Genomic DNA, 20,293 nt, shown 5'->3' on the forward strand with positions numbered 1-20,293 from the left:
ATCTGGTCCACTTCGACGTCCCCTCCATCCACGTGGAGCTGGGCTCGGCGCTGCGCCTCGGTCCCCGGGAGCACGTGCGGCGGCACTCGGTGGCTGAGAAGAGGGACTCGGAGGAGTCGGAGAGCACGGCCCTCTGAGCAGCGCCGCCGACACGCGTGCACCTACGGCTCCGTGCCGTCACGGCCACCGCGAGGTTGGAGCGTGGCGGACACCCGTGTGGCAGGTGTCGGCCACACAGATTTTGTGCGTTCCCTCCGGGTGGGGACTCTGGCCTTTTGTTTGATCTTGCCTTTCGACTTTGTGCCTATTTTGACCCCCTTTCAGCCTCCACGCCAAGTGACAGCCCCGTCCACCCAAGGGCCTGGGTCTCAGAAACGTCCTCCGTGGGGTGGGGCGTGGAGGGCCCAGCGGCCGGTCCGCCCTGGGCTGCCTGTCGCCTGAGCTGACGGCCACGGCGAGTCCTGCGCGACCAGCCTGATGGTACCGAGCGGGGACAGGGTGGGGGGCTCGCTTACAGGAGCCAAGAAGCCCGGGGCCCTGACCGGCCTGCTGCTTCGCAGGGGAGGGCCGGCCAGGGCGAACCTTCATCCGTGGGCTGTACAGGAAATGGCTAAAAAACGACATCTAACAAACAAACAGTTTTACTTCTCCACGCCGTGGACTGAAGCTCCCTTTCCTATCTTAAGGTTTTCTATTTCTGAATTTAAAAAATGACCTTGAGCATGTCTGGAGGGCCCAAAGGTAGCTCCTCAGGCCACCCCCTTCCCCCCCCACCCGCCAACACTAGGTGTCGCTCAGTAATTGCAGCCGCCCAGGGGCATCCAGGGCACGAAGATGTGGGGTCGCCTCTTTCTGGAGGTCCCAAGTGAATAGCAATAATCCTGTTACCCAAAGCTCAGACAGGAAGGGGAAACCAGCCCGCGGAGACCCCAGGCCTGCGCCCTCGGCCCTGCGGCGGGGAGAGCTTTGCTCACCCTCCCCATGAAGCCCCACCTGCCCTCGGGGAGGAGAGCCGGGGGTGCCTGGTCACAGCTGGGATGAAGGGAGTGAGAAATTAGATTCGGGTCATGCATGCAAAGCCCAACCTTACAGTTTTATCCTTTTAAAATAGACATACCTATACAGGATATAATATTTGTATATATGAAATCTATATTTGTTTAATTTGAGCCATTCAATCCAAACCCATGTACAGGTGTACAATGAGAAACTTAAATGCTTAGTTATTTTTCCCAACCAAAAGTGTAAAATAACCCTCCTCCGACAGGGGGATTTGCAAACTTTTGACGTTAACAGCTTTGCTCGCTTGCTGGCAGGGCAGTTCAGTACCCAATTTGTAATGAAGCCCGGGGGGTTGAAAGTTAGTTTTACCTTTAAATACATGTACAAATAGTTGTCAATGGTAATGTTATTAAAATAGATTTATTATCCCTGAGTGTGGCCTATCTTGTTTTAATAACAAGCTCAAGGGGCCACGGGAGGTGATGCCAGGTGCTGCCTCGGGAGGGACCCCGAGGTCACGGCAAGGCAAGTCCAGTCCTTGGTCTGCGTCTCCCAGCACCTGAAACTTTAAAGCTCCTTCTCTAGTCTCCTGGAAGAATATGCAAATACTAGAGGCATCTTTCTTTGAAAATTCACTTTTCAAACAAACACTAAACACTAACCTCAGTGTTGTTCATCCTCAAAAGGCGGGCACCGGAGCCACCTGACGCGGTATTTCTCAGCACTCTGTAGGGCGGTGAGTGGCTCTTGTCACGGGGCAAGAAAGCAACAGGGCTCCTCTTTCGCTGGAACAACGGGAAGGCTTGCGTTTCCCCGGAGCCCCTGCGTAGCCGGGCCTGGCCTACCCTGGCTGTGGGTCTGCACAACTTCTGCCAAAACACCAGGCTGCTGAGGCGTGGTGGCTCCCTGGGGACAGGTCCCCGCCACGATCATGCTGTTTCCGAGCACCCTGGGTCCCCAGCGGCGGCACAGGGACAAAGCACTCAGGTTCCAAACGCGACCTTCACTGTGTTCCGTTCTTGGAGATGCTTTTCCTGGAGGCTTTGCGTCCACAGCCACGCGCTCCTGGGGCCCCGCTGCCTCTGGGTACAGAGGGGACGGCTGGGCCGCAGCGGGGGGGGGGGGGGGGTGCACCCCGACTCCGCCTGACAGACTGAAGACGCGGCGTGCACGGAGACGACGTCGGCCTCCTCCACCGCGCAGCGGCTGCGCAGGCCCCGCGTCGCTACTGGGCCCTGACCTTCTTGCTCTGCGGGCTGGGGGGCTGCTCGGCGGGGGCCCGCTTCCGCAGGGGCTCCGCATCCTCCCCGGCGAGCAGGGCCGCCCGCACCTGCCGCAGCTCCCGCCGCTCCCTGCGCTCCTCCATCTCCTCCAGGTCCCCGGCGAACAGGGCCTTCAGTGGCGCCATCAGCTTGGGCACCGTCGGGAGGTCCCCCAGGCTGACCTACGAAGCGAGACGAAGCAGAGAGGCTGGGGTGAGGCTGTCACCGCTCCCAGGTGCCGGCCACACCCCCGTCAGCAGACGCAGCTGTCATGTCAGGCCCAGGGGTGGGACAGGCCCAGCTTGACCACTCAAGAGAACACTGCCTCCCAGGCTTGTGCAGAAGCTCAAATGATGTCACTCTGGGGACCGACTGGGCCTCCAAGAGGCTCTCAATGGACTGTGTGCAGAAGGCCCCGTGCCAGTCGTGCTGGGCGGTGGCCCGAGCCTGGCCATCTGCTCGCAGATGGAGGGCGTCTCAGCACCCCCCCGCCCCCAGCCGCCCCGGCGGTCCCGGACCTTCATGTGGTCGAAGGCGATGCCGACTTTCTCATTGAAGTCAGGGCTGAAGAGCGGGATCTTGGCGTAGCGCTGGCTGAAGTGGTTCAGCATGACGAACCCTGCGTTCATGCGCATCCCCACGCCGATGGCCTGGGAGGTGGTGCTGCAGAGACGGGGCGACACAAGGCTGGAGGGAACGAGTCACGCAGACCCCCGCCCAGACTCTGCCTGCTCCGGCACCAGGACTTCCTGCCCAGAGGCGGTCTTCCCACTGCCCCCAGGGAAGCCCAGGCTCTGTGCTGTCAGACCTCCTCCAGCGAGGGCCTCTGAGAAAAGCAGGGGCTGCCGACTTGGGGCAACACACTCTTCCCTTAAATAGCGCAAGATCCACCCCCGGCCCCCTTTTCCCGGCTTCCCGCTTATTCAGCGTTATTTCCAGTTCTTTCCCGAGCCGCGCCTCCCCCAGAACCTTGCCTGGAGGGCGCTGCAGAAATAAAGGCAGAGGCTCCGGAGACAACTGCCTGGGGTCAGAAGCCCCCAGGGCCCCTGGAGAGAAGCAGACCAGCCCAGCATCACCGGGGAGGAGCGGGAGGGACCGGCTGACGCAAGCTCAGGGGGCTCCGCTACCTGTGTGTCTTTTCCACGGCTTCCTCTTCCAGACCATCTTCCAAGGTGGCCTCGTGGATCAGGAGGGTGGCGTCCTTCCCTAGAGCGTAAGCACAGGCCCTCTGAGCATACCGCTCGGCCTGGGGTGGCCACAGCACTTGCCCCCGGGCCCTGGGACAAGGCTGAGAGTCAGGACAGCCACCAGAATCGTCGGGGGGACCAGAGGTGGCTGCCCGTACTCACCCATCTGGACCAGAGCCTCGCAGGGCATGGTGTCCCCCGAGTAGACCACCTTCCAGCCGGACGTGTGCACCAGCGCGCAGCCGAAGGCGTGCTTGCAGTGCCGGACCAGACAGGTCTGAAACTGAGGGAGCGGGTGATGGGCTCGTGGCCCAGCTACCGCCTCGCCCCCTCCTCCCCACGTCACACGCTGCTGTCCCCCCACCGGCCCTCCCGCGCCCGGGCCCCCCCCATACCTCCTCCAAGCCACAGGTTTCCAGCAGCAAACTAATCAGCCTTTCCACTGTGGGGTTGGAGACCTCAGCTCCTTTCTGAAGGCATTTGGCAGGAATAATACTGTGAGAAGATAAAAATACAAACACTTAATCTGAAGTTCAAGTCACTGACTGGAGAGGACCCCGAAATCGCTATGATAAAGAAACAATTCAATTCCCTCATTGAGGCAGGGAGCGAGGGCGCTCGGCCCTGGAACTGTGTCTGGCTGAAGTGTGGCAAAGATCCAGAAACGGGAACAGACGTGAAGAGGGCAGAGGACGTGGGAACCGCCTCACCCTGCCCCCGCGGTCTAAGCCTGCCTGGCGCGCTCACCTGACGTGGTGCAGCAGCGGCTGGCACTGGGTGTGGTACTGCTGGAGCCAGGCCCGGAGCTGGGTGGGGGCCACCACGAGCAGAGGGTGGCACGGCTTCCCCAGCGACACCTGCAACGGGGAGAGCAGAGCGCCAAGCGCACGGCGCGCGTTGCAGGGAAAACGGCGTGCCGTGGCCCGAGGCATGGCTGTGCGCGCGCGTGCATGTGTGCGTGTGTCTGCGCGCGCGTGCTCATTCCAAAGAAGGGCAAAAGGGCAGGGCAGTCCCGTCCTGCGCGACTCACCAGAGCCCGCTCCCTCTGCAGCAGGATGTTCAACAAGCCCTGGGAAGGAGGAGGGGACACGGATCAGCCAGGTCCACACCCGACCTCCTTCCCGCGCTGGGGCCCCTGGGTGCCCGGCGCTCTGGTGGCCACCGCCCCCCTGCCCCCAGCGGACCCAGCCGCCCGCCTCCGGGCGAGGGCGGCTCCGAGCAGCTGTGTGGCGAGGGGAGACGCACGTGGCGCCGGGCTTGCAGAAGAGCCCAGGCCCGGGCGGAGGTGCGCGGCCGGGAAGAGGGAGGCGGCCCGCTCACCGTGTGGTGGTCCGCGTGCAGGTGGGACACGAACACGGCGGCGAGGGTGCCCAGGAGCTGGTCTACTTCGTCTCCATAGTGGCGGCACAGCTGCCCGAAAGTGCCCTCCCCGCAGTCCAGCAGCAGGGACGCGTCGGAGCTACGGGAGGAGATAGGTTTGCCCTCAGGGAGGAGGGCAGGACGAGGCTGGGTGCCCGTCTCCCGGGACCGCTCAGCTCCTCCCGCGGGAGCTGCTGTCAAGGGGATGGTTGTCTCACACGTCCGTCCTTGTGACACGAAATACTGTCGCGACGCTCTGTGAAGTTAAGTGCACGGAGCGTACCTAGAGCTACACAGATGCTGGGCACCCGAGAGAGTTTCTGCGGAAGGAGAGGGTGAGGACATGAAATCCACAAGACTCTACTTAGAAGGAACGTGGCGACAGCCGCTGTGGCCGCCAGGAGACCTGGAGGCTCTGCTTTAGCTGGCGCGGCCCGGGGACAGCGGCTGCACCAACGCCCTCCGGGAAAGGCCGGGGCCGCTTCCCGCCAGCTCCTCCGTCACAAGAGAAACACGTCCCAGACCCGTGCGCTTCTGTTGTCGGGGTGCCCCTTACGACTGCCAAGTACGTTTAACGCGTTATTCGGCTGTTAGCCATCCACCACCAGCACCCGGATGACAAAGCAAAACTTAAAAACGAGCCTGGCTTCCCGCAGACAGCCCGGGTCCACCTCCCTGCGGACCTACACCACCAGGCAAACCCAGGCGGCTCACAAAGCGAACGCAGGAGCCCCGAAGCCGCTCCGCACCCCAGCGGCACCAGTGAGAGGCCCTGTGACACAGAGGCGGATGCCAGTCCTGGCCTGGGTCTGCCCCACCGCCAGCCATGAGCAGCCTGGGGCAGGTGCACTGATGATGGGGCTGCGGGAGGTGGCCAGTCACGGGTTCACAGGAGGGATGTGGAAACTCAGCGAGACCGCCCCTCGGCAGGGCGACGGCATACACGTCAGCGGTTTTCAGCCGAAGACGTAACTACGGGTGCCTCCCTCCAGTCCAGCGAGCTACGGAGGCCGTAACCGCCTGACCCCTCCCCCCGGGCCCCAGCCAAGATGGGCCTCCAGGGACGTACAGGCTGTACCTCCAGGTTAGCCTGGCGGGTGGAACAGGATCTGCTGAGAAAACCCCGGGCTCCCGATTACGGGCGCCTCCCATGCCAAGGATTAATACCTGATGTTGATGAGAGTGGAGCTGACATTCCGGATCTTCATAGGGATCGCGGACCCCGTTCCGAGGAAGACCACTTCTGGATACTGGCCTCTCTTCTCTATGGAAAGACACACGTCAAGCTGTTCACTTCTTCAGGTCAGAAGTGAGCCAGCACTGGAGTAAGTCCAGCTCCACAGGAGGGGCTGGTGGTCCGACCTCCTTACACATGGGCCTGGGGCAAGGGGCCCCAGCGCTGCCTGGGAAGGAGAGCAAAGGAATTCCACAGGCCTTTCTGCAGCAGAGTTGCTCTAAGTGTTAAACAGCAAAGGCCACCTTTTCATGCTACAAGTCAGCATTTATCTCCCGAGGCTGCAGACCCCCGGCCAGGCCCTGCTGCACTTTGCAGGGGTTCCGAGGGCCAGCTCCCAGAGAAGAGGCAGAGCCGCCTAGATTCTGAAGATGGGCCCCGCTTGGCCTGACAGGCCCCGGGTGCACGTTCACGAGTATGATCTAAATGGACCTTTAACGTGCAAACCAGAAACCCATCTCAAGCCCACGGCACGTGCAGCCAGGAGGTCATCTTCCTGAAATACCAGACAGGTGCCAGCTGGATTAAACCTGAACCCGCCCTCTGGTCCAGCCTTGTTTCTCCGCCTCATTCGTGAGCTGAAAACACCACTGGGAAAACCAAGTACTGGAAAGAGGGTACGGAGTTCCCCAGAGTGCTCTTCCTGTCAGGGCGGTGAGAGCCCAGCAAGGTGAGTGACATGGCCGGAATCTTCCGTGGACCCTTCCCGGCAAAGCCAGGACTAGGCTGCCAGCTCTGTCCAGGGCCTCACGGGAGGCCCCAGAACCGCTGCACTCAGCTCAGCGTGGGCCTCGCCAGGAGAGCCTGGGCACCGTCACCTAACCTCCAACCTAACCAAGCGGTCCGGGCGGGGGCCGGCACTGGTGGTCTTAAGCGGATGCCAGAGAAGCAATGGCTTCAACAGGTACCCGGGGCTCGACGGGGCCACGCGGACCCTCCACTCAGTGCTGTGCGAACAGCTGCAGGAGGGCAGAGGCCAGGAGACACTGGGGCTGGGCCCTGGTCTGGCTCACCCGCCGGGGCCGGGCCGTCCTGCACAGTCTTCCTGTACTCCTGCACGCTCTCCTGGAAATTAGGCAGCTCCAGGGCCTCAGCAATGAATTCCTCAGGGTCGCAAGTTACGATGGCATCCCTGCAAGAAGAAGGCATCTCGGGGCATCAGGGGAGCGTGTGGCCCCAGACAAACACCCTGCCCATCCAGCTCAATCCCTGGGGACCGCCTGCAGAAAATGCTTTCAAATCTAAGTGACTGGGGCCTGGGGCGGCTCCACTCTCCTGCCCGGCAGACCTTTTCCCAGCTCAGGGCGTCTCACAGCTCCGGCTCCTCAGAACCTCTCAGCTCAAAGCGGGACGGGGCAGCCCTGGCACTCCTGACATTTGGGGGGGGGGGGGGGACGGACGGGACGGTGCGGGCACTCTACGCAGCCCCTGACCTCTGCTCACTACACCCACTAGCATTGGGCATCCTCCAGGGCCGGGGAGGGGGAGGGAAGGGGGCCCTTCAAGGGCCCCAACTATTCACCGCGACAGTGCCTGGTGCCCAGCAGTGGTCCAGAACGGGGTCTGCCCGGACACAGACACCACGGCGTGCACAGGACACTTCCAGTTATTCAAGGGTGAGATTTTAAAAGTTAAAGATGCAGGGCCGTAAGCACCTCTGGGGTGACTGGCTAAGGTGAACGCTGCAGCGCCTTTCACCAGGTGCCTCGGGCAGTGCCACGCCGACCCGCTAACCCCGCTCTCACAATCACCCTAAGGGAACACGGTTCTCCTCAAGGACTTTTATATAAGGCACTTGTTTCGCTACAACAGCAAAAAACTGGAAATGCCTCCAACGCACCAACACCCGTATCTGGAACACCGGCGACAGTCTCCTTACGAAGACTATCGTGACGCAGGAAAAGACTGGCAGCGCGTCAGGCCCTAAACCCACGGTGTAGACGTGTATTTTAACCCATCCCCACGTACTCAAAGATAGAAAACACAAAATGTTAACCATCGCTGTGTCAGGGTGATGGGATTACGGCTGACTGATTTTCTTCACCCTACGCTCACTCATTTTCCACGTTCCAAAACAACGAACAGACACAGCTGTTAGCAGAGGCAACTTTCGGGAAAGGACAGCCGTCAGTCCCCGCCTCCCCCAGATCAGCTTAAAATGGGACGCAGGCACCGTCCGCCACCTATCGTCTGTGGCTCTTCCCGGGTCCGACACGGAGACCATGCGGCTGCGGAGCCTGCGCCATTGACCCCCCGGCCCCTCCCAGAACGAGCCTGACACCCCCCGCCCCCGGCCCCTCCCAGAACGAGCCCGACGCGCCCCGCCCCCGCCGACTGAGACCACACCGACCTCTGCCACTCGCGCCGGGGCCGGAGCTGGTACTTGAGGAGACACTGGCCGCGGACCAGGGGCACGCAGGGGGCAAGCCCTCCTTCCTGTAAGAGACGGAGCCACGGTCCGCGGGGGGCAGCTGGCTGGGGGCTGGGCAACGGGCCGGCCGAGCTGGGCCGCTACCTGAGGGCGGAGGCTGGCGAGCGGAGGGAAGATGCCGGGGTGGATGAGGCTGAGCTGCGTCTGGATCTTGTGGCTGCGGAGGTTGTGGACCGACTCACAGTGCTCGTTCAGGACCAGGTGCTGGGTGTCGGGCCCGAACCTAAGACGGACGGACACACGGTCAGCACGGCGTCCTTCTGGGAACACTCCCACCCCCGGGGCGGCACTGGGGACGGGGCGGCCGGGTGCTGGGAGTGTTCAAGAGGGTGAGTGACCTGTCCACCGAGGTCACCCTACGTGGCCAGACACAGCCCTGCTCCTCCTCCTCAGAGCCCGGCGTCTCTGCAAAGTCAGAGGCCCTGGGCATGTGGGAAGGACACCAGGAAAACCAGGAGCAGGTACAGTGCTGGGGACTTGGAAACACAGGGAGCACGGGGGGAGAAAGAGGAAAACAGTGATGGGCATCAGCACTCAGACCCTGGGGGGCAGAGGACCAGGGCGCCGAGGAGGGACTGCCGGGGCCGGCGGGGGAGGGCGGTATCACCACACGTCACCACGCGCCCGGATCCAACCCCAGCAAGTCCTTCCACCCGGCACCGGCCTCGGCCAACGAAACCAGGAGAGTGGGACCCGTCCTCCCGGTCGCTGAATGTGGGTTGTCGGCAAGATCAGGAGAGGGAAATGAAGCGTGTTTAACGCGCTGCCTGACGTGTCGCGGACGCTCAGTAAACTGAAGCTGCGGCTTTATCCTTGCAAGATTCTTCTTTAGCAAACATGCACGGGATGGTCCAGAGGCAGGATTTGTTCAGAGCTGAGGAAACCAGCCCCAGGCAAGCGGGGACGGTCTTCACAGCGGGAACGCCCCCAGAATCCAAGGAGGGCAGGAACCCCAGGGAGAGCTCAGGCGGGGGGCAGGGGCGGCGGCAGAACCGCAGCTGGCGTGCACCGGGGCTCCTACCTCCCCATCCACTGCTGGTATCTGCTGTCCAGGAGCACATGCTCCGGGGTCATGTGGACCACCAGGGCCACGGGGGCTTCGGCTCTTCCTTGGAAACTGGGAGGAAGGAAGCAAGGGGCTCTGCTGGGTCACGTGGTGCAAACTCAGGACACGCGGATCCGGGGCCGGGCAGCCAGGGAAGGCGCTGTGCGGAGCCGTGGTGGCCCAGGCCTCGGCAGGGGCAGGACTGGTCAGTGCCAGGCCGGCCTTCCTGAGCCGTGTCGGCTCTCACCTCTCCGCCCTGAGACCCCTCCTTACCTCCTGAAGGTGGCATTCTCACAGAGGGGCTGAATGAATCCTTCGTCTGGACATTCTACCACGACGAAAGCGATCCTGGGGTCTGGGGCGGTGCAGATCTCTTCAGGCAGAATCTGTGAAGTCACTGAGGTCAGGACGTGCTCCCAGGGCAGGCCCTCGAGTCACCTGCTAACACCGCATCACCCTCCAGAGAAGCGCCGACATAAGATCACCACCTGCACTCTTCTCGCCCTCTCCGCTGACACGCAGACAGGCAGCCGCCGGCTGGCAGAGGGCATTTCACACCTGAAGTGGCCAGACGGCCCGGTGTGGCACGCATGGTTCTCTCAGGTCGTGTGGTCCTGACGTCCTTACATCTTGTGACAACGTCATTCCCTTGGGCCACACATCCGAATTCCACCCTTATGGGGTCCACCCTGAGCTCAAGTACAAGGGAAAGCATCCATCCTATAAGGAGACCCCCAAATCCTAAAGAGACAACCCCAGAAATGGCCCGACACGGCCAGCTCTGATGTGCAGGACAAGCCTAGACAAGAGACCCTATTTTATCGCTCAGCTAAGTGCTGAAATCCAAGCTGTTCAGTCCCCTCAAAAAGTGGTGTCTGCAGGGCCTGACTCAGGCAGTGACTCGGTCCAGCGTCCCGGTCCCTGCCTGTCACTGTTGAGACTGCAGCAACAGAGCACCTCACCTCTCTTCCTTCGAATGTGATGCTTTTCCCGTCCTTGACAGCAGCAATGATGGGCGCAATGGCAGCTGTTCCGCTGAAACGAGAGGCGAGGCCTTGGTGAGGGCGGGGCCCTGGGAGCTCAGCGCGCCCGGCGAGGCCCCCCAGCTGTCCCCGCCACTCACACTGGGAGGCCCAGCTCCTTCGCTTTGAGTACTAAGAAGTTTCCCTTCTTCATGTGGAGCTGTAAGGAAGAGATCTCCATGTAATTCCCGTGACTGATGAAGAAGCTTGGTTTTCGTCATTCGTTTTGAAATCAGTTGAGTTTAGCACTAAAAGCTGAATGATTTAAAACCAAGGTGTTTTATTTCCCATTAACTCCTTACACATCTAATAAAATGCAATCCATTTCCATATCAAATAAGACGTGTCCTCCAAGTACCTGGAGGAGAAAACACTGTTGCTTTTATTATCCTGCGCGGGTCAAGTAACAGCCAAAGGAGTGTCACCGGAACACGTTCTAGCAGAAATGATCACGTAACCACCAAGTGACATGGCATTCCAGTGACAAGGACAGGGTAGAGCGTGTGGATGGTTTTTCTCCTCTACTTTTCATGTATTTGGCAAAACTGTGCTGTTGCTTTTATACGAAGTTACAATAAAAAGTTCCCAGTATTCTCTTATTATGTTAAAAGGGAAATCAATAATCCTAACACAAAACCTCATAATCATTCTGTACTTAAAAACTCATGTCCCAACGTTTTAGAAATCCACATATTTCCTACCTAATAACAGGAAAAAGTCAGAAATGGCATAAAATGTTAATAAGTCTTTCAGGGTTGACTTATATTTGAATTTCATTTTCTTCCTTAGATCTTCAGAAGCTATTTGCATTTCCTTTTAACTTCCTGAATTTAGGAAACTACTCTTAGGGCCAAGTCTCCAGTTTGGAGCCGAAAGCCTTATTAGGATTCTAGGATTTTCTATCTTGGAAAACGTTATCCTAGAGGAATGATGACAGCTTAATGTGAGCACATAATACAAAGATGACAGAACTTAGATGACACCTTCAGATAACGACATTAACAGGCACTGTGGTGACCACAGACCCAGATGAAACTGGATGGAAGCAAAATGTTTCTAATGTTTAACAGGAATGTCAGGCCTAAGGCCGGTAAAACCTGTGCCTCCACTACAAGCTCAATTCAACCCGTGGAGAAAGTTATTCCCGTCTGAAAACCCAACGCCAGCTCACAGGCCCCAGGGCAGCAGACGGCTGCCTGAAGCCCAGGCTCCTATCAGACAAGAGCTTCTCAGACCCTCACACCCAGAGCCCATTTCTCCCACCTCCCAGAACTTGAACTAGCTTTGCTTTACCGCCTTCTGAACCCTTAGCCGAGAAGCAGCAAATTTCCAGGAAAGGGAAAAGGGGCTGCAGGATGACACAGTGGGAGGAGCAGCAACAGATGGGAGGAGCCAGAGGCCAGGACACAGCCTGCGGCGACTTGGTGTCGGCGCCTCGGCTCCCAGGACAGCTGCCCCCAAACAGCTCCCTGATCACACAGAACACACCATGGTCGACGTAATCTGTTCAGGAAGGATTGATGCAGGGCCACTCAAACGATTACCACGTAAACTGCTCTGAAAAATTATTCTGCTGCCTAAAAATACAGACACACAGAAGTAACAAGCCTACGGGCAACAGTACTTAACTTTTATAAAAGTTAAGTACTTTTTATATCTAAGTAAAATAGATATAAACTATTTTTATAGATATAGATATTACTTTTTTACTATCTAAGTAAGTTGATGGAAGCTATACTGGCAATGATCTTACAACTAACAACTAATATTACTACTAACCTTTCGTAACTGTTCACTTGCTGGTGTTAAAAATTTTTACAAATGGATGAAAATTACAAATATATTTTAAAATCAACTTTACCAAGTCGACTTTAAATCAAATATATTGCTTTAAAAAAAAAGAAAAAATCAAAGCTCACGAAAAAGCAATGTAGTTTTACCGGAGATTAGACAACTGCTGCAGGTTCTAGTATAATAAAATTTTAATGCAAAGTCCTATTGAAAGTAGGCAATTAGATCTGAAAAACATGTGATTGTAATAACATTTTCATAGAATTTGACCAACTTCAGTTTACCAATCTAGGCCTTTGTGAATGCTAGCCAACATTAAAATTAGTCCAGGGGCTTCCCTGGTGGCACAGTGGTTGAGAATCTGCCTGCCAATGCAAGGGACACGGGTTCGAGCCCTGGTCTGGGAAGATCCCACATGCCACGGAGCAACTAGGCCCGTGAGCCACAATTACTGAGCTTGCGCGTCTGGAGCCTGTGCTCCGCAACAAGAGAGGCCGCGATAGTGAGAGGCCCGCGCACCGCGATGAAGAGTGGTCCCCACTTGCCGCAACTAGAGAAAGCCCTCGCACAGAAACGAAGACCCAACACAGCAATCAATCAATCAATCAATAATAGTCCAGTGTCGACCCACCAAGGTCATGTGACTTTTCTGGACTGTTAAACTTTGTTGTAATAAAATTAGAGAGAAAAAAAAATTAGTCCAATGTCACCAGCTTAATGACTACAGTAAGATGATATAAACTAAAACAGAGTTGAAGGAGCCTTAATAAAGGCCTGATTCATTTGAAGGGAAATGAAGCTTTTTGTGAAAAAGTAGTCTTTTGATCCTTCTCAAACTCTTCCAAAAAATCGAAGATGAGGGAACACTCCCAAAGACATTCTATGAAGCCACCATCACCCGATACCAAATCCAGACAAAGACAACACCAAAAAGAAAATTACAGGCCAGTATCTTTGATGAATATAGATGCAAAAATTCTCAACAAAATATTAGCAAATTGAATCCATCAACACACAAAAAAGATCATACACCACGATCAAGTGGGATTTATCCCAGGGATGCAAGGATTCTTCAATATATGAAAATCAATCAATGTGATACACCATATTAACAAACTGAAGAAAAAAAAACATATGATCATCTCAATAGATGCAGAAAAAGCTTTCAACAAAATTCAACACCCATGTATAATAAAAACTCTCCAAAAGGTGGGCATAGAGGGAAACTACCTCAACATAATAAAGGCCATATGTGACAAACCCACAGCAAACATTATTCTCAATGGTGAAAACACTGTAACGATTTCCTCTAAAATCAGGAAAAACACAAGGGTGCCCACTCTTGTCATTATTATTCAACATAACTTTGGAAGTCCTAGCCACAGCATTCAGAGAAGAAAAAGAAATAAAAGAAATCCAAATTGGCAAAGAAGAAGTAAAACTGTCACTGTTTGCAGGTGACATGATACTATACATAGAAAATCCTAAAGATGCCACCAGCAAACTACTAAAGCCAATCAATGAATTTAGTAAAGTTGCAGGATACAAATTAATACACAGAAATCTCTTGCAATCCTATACACTAACAACAAAAGACCAGAAAAGGAAATTAAGGAAACAATCCCACTTACCACTGCAACAAAAAGAATAAAATACCTAGGAATAAACCTACCTAAGGAGGCAAAAGACCTGTATGCAGAAAACTTTAAGATACTGATGAAAAAAATCAAAGATGACACAAACACATATAGAGATATACCATGTGCTTGGATTGGAAGAATCAGTATTGTGAAAATGACTATACTACCCAAAGCAATCTACAGATTCAGTGAAATCCCTATCAAACTACCAATGGCATTTTTCACAGAACTAGAACAAAAAATTTTACAATTTGTATGGAAACACAGAGGACCCTGAATAGCCAAAGCAATCTTGAGAAAGAAAAACAGAACTGGAGGAATCAGCCTCCCTGACTTCAGACTATACTACAAAGCTACAGTAATCAAGAAAATGTGGTACTGGCACAAAAACATATATATCAATGGAACAGGATAGAAAGCCCAGAGATAAACCCACGCAGCTACGGTCACCTAATCTATGACAAATCAGGCAAAAACATACAATGCAGAGGACTTCCCTGGTGGTGCAGTGGTTAAGAATCCGCCTGGCAATGCAGGGGACACAGGTTTGAGCCCTGATCCGGGAAGAACCCACATGCCGCGGAGCAACTAAGCCCGTGCGCCACAACTACTGAACTGCGCTATAGAGCCTGCGAGCCACAACTACTGAAGCCTGCGTGCCTAGAGCCCGTGCTCCGCAACAAGAGAAGCCACCGCAATGAGAAGCCCACGCACTGCAACAAAGAGTAGCCGCCACTCGTCACAACTAGAGAAAGCCCGTGCGCAGGAATGAAGACCCAACGCAGCCAAAAATAAATTAAATAAATAAATTTTTTAAAATTAAAAAAATATATATACAATGGAGAAAAGACAGCCTCTTTAATAAGTGGTGCTGGGAAAACTGGACAGCTACATATAAAAGAATGAAACTGGAACACTCCCTAACACCATACACAAAAATAAACTCAAAATGGATTAAAGACCTAAATGTAAGGCCAGACACTATAAAACTCTTAGAGGAAAACGCAGACATAATGCTCTTTGACATAAATCACAACAACATCTTTTTTGACCCATCTCCTAGAGTAAAATTAAAACAAAAATAAACAAATGGAACCTAATTAAACTTAAAAGCTTTTGCACAGCAAAGGAAACCATAAACAAGACGAAGGGATAACCCTCAGAATGGGACAAAATATTTGCAAACAAAGTAACTGACAAAGGATTAATCTCCAAAATATACAAGCAGCTCAAACAGCTCAATATCAAAAAAACAAACAACCCAATCAAAAAATGGGAAGACCTAAACAGACATTTCTCCAAAGAAGACATAGATGGCCAACGAGCACATCAAAAGATGCTCGACATCACTAATTATCAGAATAATGCAAATCAAAACTACAATGAGGTATCACCTCACACTGGTCAGAATGGCCATAATCAAAAAACCTACAAACAATAAATGCTGGAGAGGGTGTGGAGAAAAGGGAACCTTCAATAAACTATTGGTGGGAATGCAAACTGATTCAGCCACTATGGAAAACAGCATGGAGTTTCCTTAAAAAACTAAAAATAGAACTACCCATTACTGGGCATATACCCAGAGAAAACCATAATTCAAAAAAATATATGCACCCCAATGCTCATAGCAGCTCTATTTACAATAGCCAAGACATGGAAGCAACCTAAATGTCCATCAACAGAGGAATGGATAAAGAAGATGCGGTACATATATACAATGGAATGTTACTCAGCCATAAAAAGGAACGAAATTGGGTAATTTGTAGGGACGTGGATGGACCTACAGAGTGTCATACACAGTGAAATAAGGCAGAAAGAGAAAAGCAAATGTCGTATAATAACGCATGTATGTGGAATCTAGAAAAAAGGTATAGGTTATCTTATTTGCAAAGCAGAAATAGAGACACAGACGTAGAGAACAAATGTATGGCTACCAAAGGGGAAGCGGGTGGGGTGGGAGGAACTGGGAGACTGGGATTGACATATACACATTATTGATACTATTTATAAAATAGACACCTGATGGGAACATACCATATAGCACAGGGAACTCTACCTAATGCACTGTGGTAACCTAAATGGGAGGGAAGTCCAAAAAGGAGGGGATATCTGTACGTGTATGGCTGATTCACTTTGTTGTGCACTGGAGGCTAACACACATTGGGAAGCAAACATACTCCAATAAAAATTAATTTAAAAAAAAGCAATCCCCAAATCCTCAGAAATATTTCTGCTGTAATTTAAAACAAACAAACATGGGGTCCATAGACACAATGGAATATTATTCAGCCATTAAAAAGAAAAAATGAAATGCCATTTCCAGCCACAGGGAAGGAGGTAGAGGTGATTGTACTAAGTGAAGGTAGTGAGACAGGGAAAGACAAGCATCATATGACACCACTCACGGGTGGAATCTAAAAGTGGATACACATGAACTTTACAAAACAGACACAGCCTCACGGACTTAGAAGAGAAACCTGTGGTTACCGAAAGGGAAAGGTGGTGGGCAGGGAGACATAAGCAGGTTGAGGTTAACATATACACACTACTATTTATAAAATAATCAACAAGGACCCAGGCTACAGCACAAGGAACCCTACTCAACATTCTGGAATAACCGATATGGGAAGAGAACCCGAAAAAGCACACACATAGGTCTACGTATAAGGAAATCAAGTTCCTGTACACGGAGGAAAAAACAGCAGCGGTAACAAAACCCGCAATGCTGTAAATCACCTACGCGCCAATAAAAAATAAAGTTTAAAATAGAAAAAAAGAAAAAAAAAAAAAAAAGCCAAATCTGTTCCCCTCAGGCTTCGGTGCCCTGAGCTGGTGTCACATCCCTGGAGCCCGAGCAGGCTTGGGGCCCAAGGCTGGACTGTCAAGGGCTAAGGGAGCCAGGGAGGACATGCCAGCAAACGAGCCCCGCCTGGGACCTGGCCTGCCTGGTGCCCTGGGCATGTGCCCACCCTCTCCAGACCCAGGCGGGCCCTCCTACAGCGAAACCAAGCAGGTGCGCCCAAAGGATGGTGGAGCCCGTGGGCTGGAAGAGCTCCGAGAGTCCCCTGGGCTCCACACCTCCTTAGGGTCGCCCCACCTACCTACAGAAGACAGCACCCTCGGCAGAGTGGTGACGCCGGAGTGGGGACTGGCTGAAGGCGGGAAGGGCCGTAAGGGGTGAGGGGAAGAATTCACGAGACACAAGCCTGGGGCGTTTCTTCTGGCCCATTCCCCTCTAACGGGCAACCCGGGAACAGCACTTTGCCTCAGGCTCTGGTTGCCGGGGAACCAGAGCCGGTCAACCAGAGCCGGTCACAGAGAAATGCTGCCGCCTTGTGGCCGTTTCCCGTAACAACAACTTTAAAACCAGTGCTGAGGGGCACTTGATCTTCACAAGGCCTGCGGGGCTGTGAATGACACCTGCCCTCAAGAAATGCCCTGGGGTAAATCATCGGAAAAGAATTCAAACAGGGCTGACTTTCAACAGGCCAATTTCAAGAGGTAAATTATGCACACACTGTATTAAAAAAAAAAAAAAAAGGCACATGGAAAGATACTCAACATCGCTCAGTATTAAAGAAATGCAAATCAAAATTACAATGAGGTATCACCTCACACCGGTCAGAATGGTGTCATCGTCAAAAAAAAGTCTACAAAGAATAAATGCTGGCGAGGGCATGGGGAAAAGAGAACCCTCCTACACTGTTGGTGGGGATGTAAATTGGTACAGCCGCTATGGAGAACAGTATAGAGGTTCCTTAAAAAACTAAGCGTAGAATTAGCATATGATCCAGCAATCCCAGTCCTGGGCTTAGATCCGGAGAAAATCCTAATTCGAAAGGACATGAGCACCCCTATTTTCAGGGCAGCACTATTTACAATAGCCAAGACACAGAAGTACCCGAATCGACCAACGACAGATAAATGAAGCATATGTGGTACATATATGCACTGGAATACTACTCGCCCATAAAAAAAGAACGAACTAATGCCATTTCCAGCCACACAGATGGACCGAGAGATTATCATATTCAGTGAAGTAAGTCAGAGAGAGAAAGACAAATATAAGATATCAATTACAGGTGGAATCTATACATTCATACAATCCAACTAATTTACAAAAGAGAAACAGACTCACAGACTAAGAAAACAAACTTACGGTTATCGAAAAGGAAAGATGGGGGAGGGATAATTTAGGAGGTTGGTTATATTCAGTCGATATTCAAAAAGGACCTACTGAATAGCACAGGGAACGCTACTGAACACACTGTAAGAACTTATATTGGGAAAAGAAACCGAGAAAGAATACATATATGTCAATGTATAACTGAATCAAGTTTCTGTATGCCTAAAACAAACACAACCTTGGAAATCAACTCTGCTCCAATATAAAATAAAAATTAAATTAAAAGAAAAAAAAAAAAACAAGAGTGGGGCATGGAGAAGTGCTGCCGCCTTGTGGCTCTTTTCCGTAACAACAACTTTGAAACCCATGCTGATGGGCACTGAATACTCACAAGGCCTGTGGGGCTGTCAAGGAAAGACATCTGCCCTCCAGAAATGCCCCAGGTAGGGCATCGCAAAAGAATTCAGAAGAGGGCAGACACCTGAGAAGCCAATTTCAAAAGGTGAGTTTTACTTACCCCGTTTACAAAAAACCACATGAAAAGATGTCCAACATCACAAAATATTAGAGAAATGCAAACCAAAACAACGAGGTTATCACCTTACACTGGTCAGAATGGCCACTGTCAAACAGTCAACAAACGATGAAGGCTGGAGAGGGTGTGGAGAAAAGGGAACCCTCCTGCACTGTTGGTGGGAATGTAAATTGATACAGCCACTATGGAGAACAGTATGGAGGTTCCTTAAAAGACTAAAAATATAACTACCATATGACCCAGCAATCCCACTACTGGGCATATACCCTGAGAAAACCATAATTCAAAAAGAGACATGCACCACAATGTTCACTGCAGCTCTATTTACAATAGCCAGGACATGGAAGCAACCTAAGTGTCCATCAACAGATGAATGGATAAAGAAGATGTGGTACATATATACAATGGACTATTACTCAGCCATAAAAAGGAACAAAATTGGGTCATCTGTAGAGATATGGATGGATCTAGAAAACTGTCAAACAGAGTGAAGTAAGTCAGAAAGAGAAAAACAAATATCATATATTAAAGCATACATGTGGAATCTGAAAAAACTGGTGTAGACCATCTTATTTACAAAGCAGAAATAGACACACAGATGTAGAGAAGAAATGTATGGCTACCAAGCTGGGGGGGGGGGCGGGGGGGGATGAATTGGGAGATTGAGATTGACATGTATACACTATTGATACTATGTATAAAATAGATAACTAATGAGAACCTATTGTATAGCTCAGGGAACTCTACTCAATTCTGTGGTGACATAAATCAGAAGGAAATCCAAAAAAATAGGGGATATATGTATACGTATAGCTGATTCACTTTGCTGTACAGTACAAACACAATATTGTAAAGCAACTATACTCCAATAAAAAAAAAACTAGTCCAACGCCTGCAGTATAACAACTACAGTAAGATGATATAAACTAAAAGAGGTAAAGGAGTCTCAATAAAGGCCTGATTCATTTGAAGGGAAACAAAGCTTTTTGTGAAAAAGTAGTCCTTTAATCCTTCTCAAACTCTTCCAAAAATTGAAGAAGAGGGAACACTCCCAAAGACATTCTATGAAGCCATCATCATCCTGATACCAAAACCAGACAAAGACAACACCAAAAAAGAAAATTACAGGCCAACGTCTTTGATGAATATAGATGCAAAAATTCAACAAAATATTAGCTGAACCCAATGATACACAAAAAAGATCACACACCACGACCAAGTGGGATTCATCCCAAGTTCACAAGGATGGTTCAACATACTCAAATCAATGTGATACACCATGTCAACAAAAGACAAAAACCACATGATCATCTCAACAGATGCAGAAAAAGCATTCGACAAAATTCAACATCCATTCATGATAAAAACTCTTATCAAAGTGCGTATAGAAGGACCATATCTCAAGGTAATAAAAGCTATTTATGACAAACCCACAGCCAACATAATACTCAATGGTGAAAAGCTGAAAGCCTTCCTGCTAAAATCTGGAACAAGGATGTTCCACTCTCACCTCTTCTATTCAACATAGTATTGGAAGTCCTAGCCACAGTAATCAGAGAAGAAAAAGAAATTAAAGGTATCCAAATTGGAAGGGAAGAGGCAAAACTGTCATTATTTGCAAATGATATGATACTATATATTGAAAACCCTAAAGACTAC

At 51.9% G+C, this 20,293-nt stretch overlaps 2 protein-coding genes across 6 annotated transcripts in view; one reads left to right on the plus strand and one right to left on the minus strand.

Annotated features, from left to right (window-relative positions):
* The window catches only part of ARHGAP44 (Rho GTPase activating protein 44), a 191,697-nt gene that overhangs the window by 153,282 nt on the left and 18,122 nt on the right, over positions 1 to 20,293 (plus strand). For 3 of the 5 annotated variants that reach the window (XM_082373281.1, XM_082373280.1, XM_082373282.1), the window contains one exon: positions 1 to 1,430. The exons of 1 other annotated variant lie outside the window; for it this stretch is intronic. In XM_082373281.1, the coding sequence (XP_082229407.1) occupies positions 1 to 137 (137 nt within the window). In that variant the 3' untranslated portion in view covers positions 138 to 1,430. Of the gene's footprint in view, positions 1,431 to 20,293 lie in introns of those variants that run through there. One more of the 5 variants, XM_082373284.1, reaches the window with a different exon arrangement.
* Positions 1,404 to 20,293, minus strand: part of ELAC2 (elaC ribonuclease Z 2) — a 27,957-nt gene continuing 9,067 nt past the window's right edge. Inside the window, exons 9-24 of the mRNA XM_082373279.1 lie at positions 10,644 to 10,702; positions 10,483 to 10,555; positions 9,794 to 9,906; positions 9,497 to 9,592; positions 8,560 to 8,698; positions 8,395 to 8,480; positions 7,058 to 7,176; positions 5,978 to 6,074; positions 4,772 to 4,910; positions 4,482 to 4,520; positions 4,199 to 4,308; positions 3,847 to 3,946; positions 3,614 to 3,734; positions 3,392 to 3,470; positions 2,783 to 2,927; positions 1,404 to 2,446 (exon numbers count right to left, since the gene is read on the minus strand). Of these exons, the coding sequence (XP_082229405.1) occupies positions 2,228 to 2,446; positions 2,783 to 2,927; positions 3,392 to 3,470; positions 3,614 to 3,734; positions 3,847 to 3,946; positions 4,199 to 4,308; positions 4,482 to 4,520; positions 4,772 to 4,910; positions 5,978 to 6,074; positions 7,058 to 7,176; positions 8,395 to 8,480; positions 8,560 to 8,698; positions 9,497 to 9,592; positions 9,794 to 9,906; positions 10,483 to 10,555; positions 10,644 to 10,702 (1,734 nt within the window). The 3' untranslated portion in view covers positions 1,404 to 2,227. The remainder of the gene's footprint in view (positions 2,447 to 2,782; positions 2,928 to 3,391; positions 3,471 to 3,613; positions 3,735 to 3,846; positions 3,947 to 4,198; positions 4,309 to 4,481; positions 4,521 to 4,771; positions 4,911 to 5,977; positions 6,075 to 7,057; positions 7,177 to 8,394; positions 8,481 to 8,559; positions 8,699 to 9,496; positions 9,593 to 9,793; positions 9,907 to 10,482; positions 10,556 to 10,643; positions 10,703 to 20,293) is intronic.

The sequence above is a fragment of the Balaenoptera borealis genome, assembly GCF_965194805.1.
Source record: "Balaenoptera borealis genome assembly, chromosome: 20".
NCBI classification, from domain to species: Eukaryota; Metazoa; Chordata; class Mammalia; order Artiodactyla; family Balaenopteridae; genus Balaenoptera; species Balaenoptera borealis.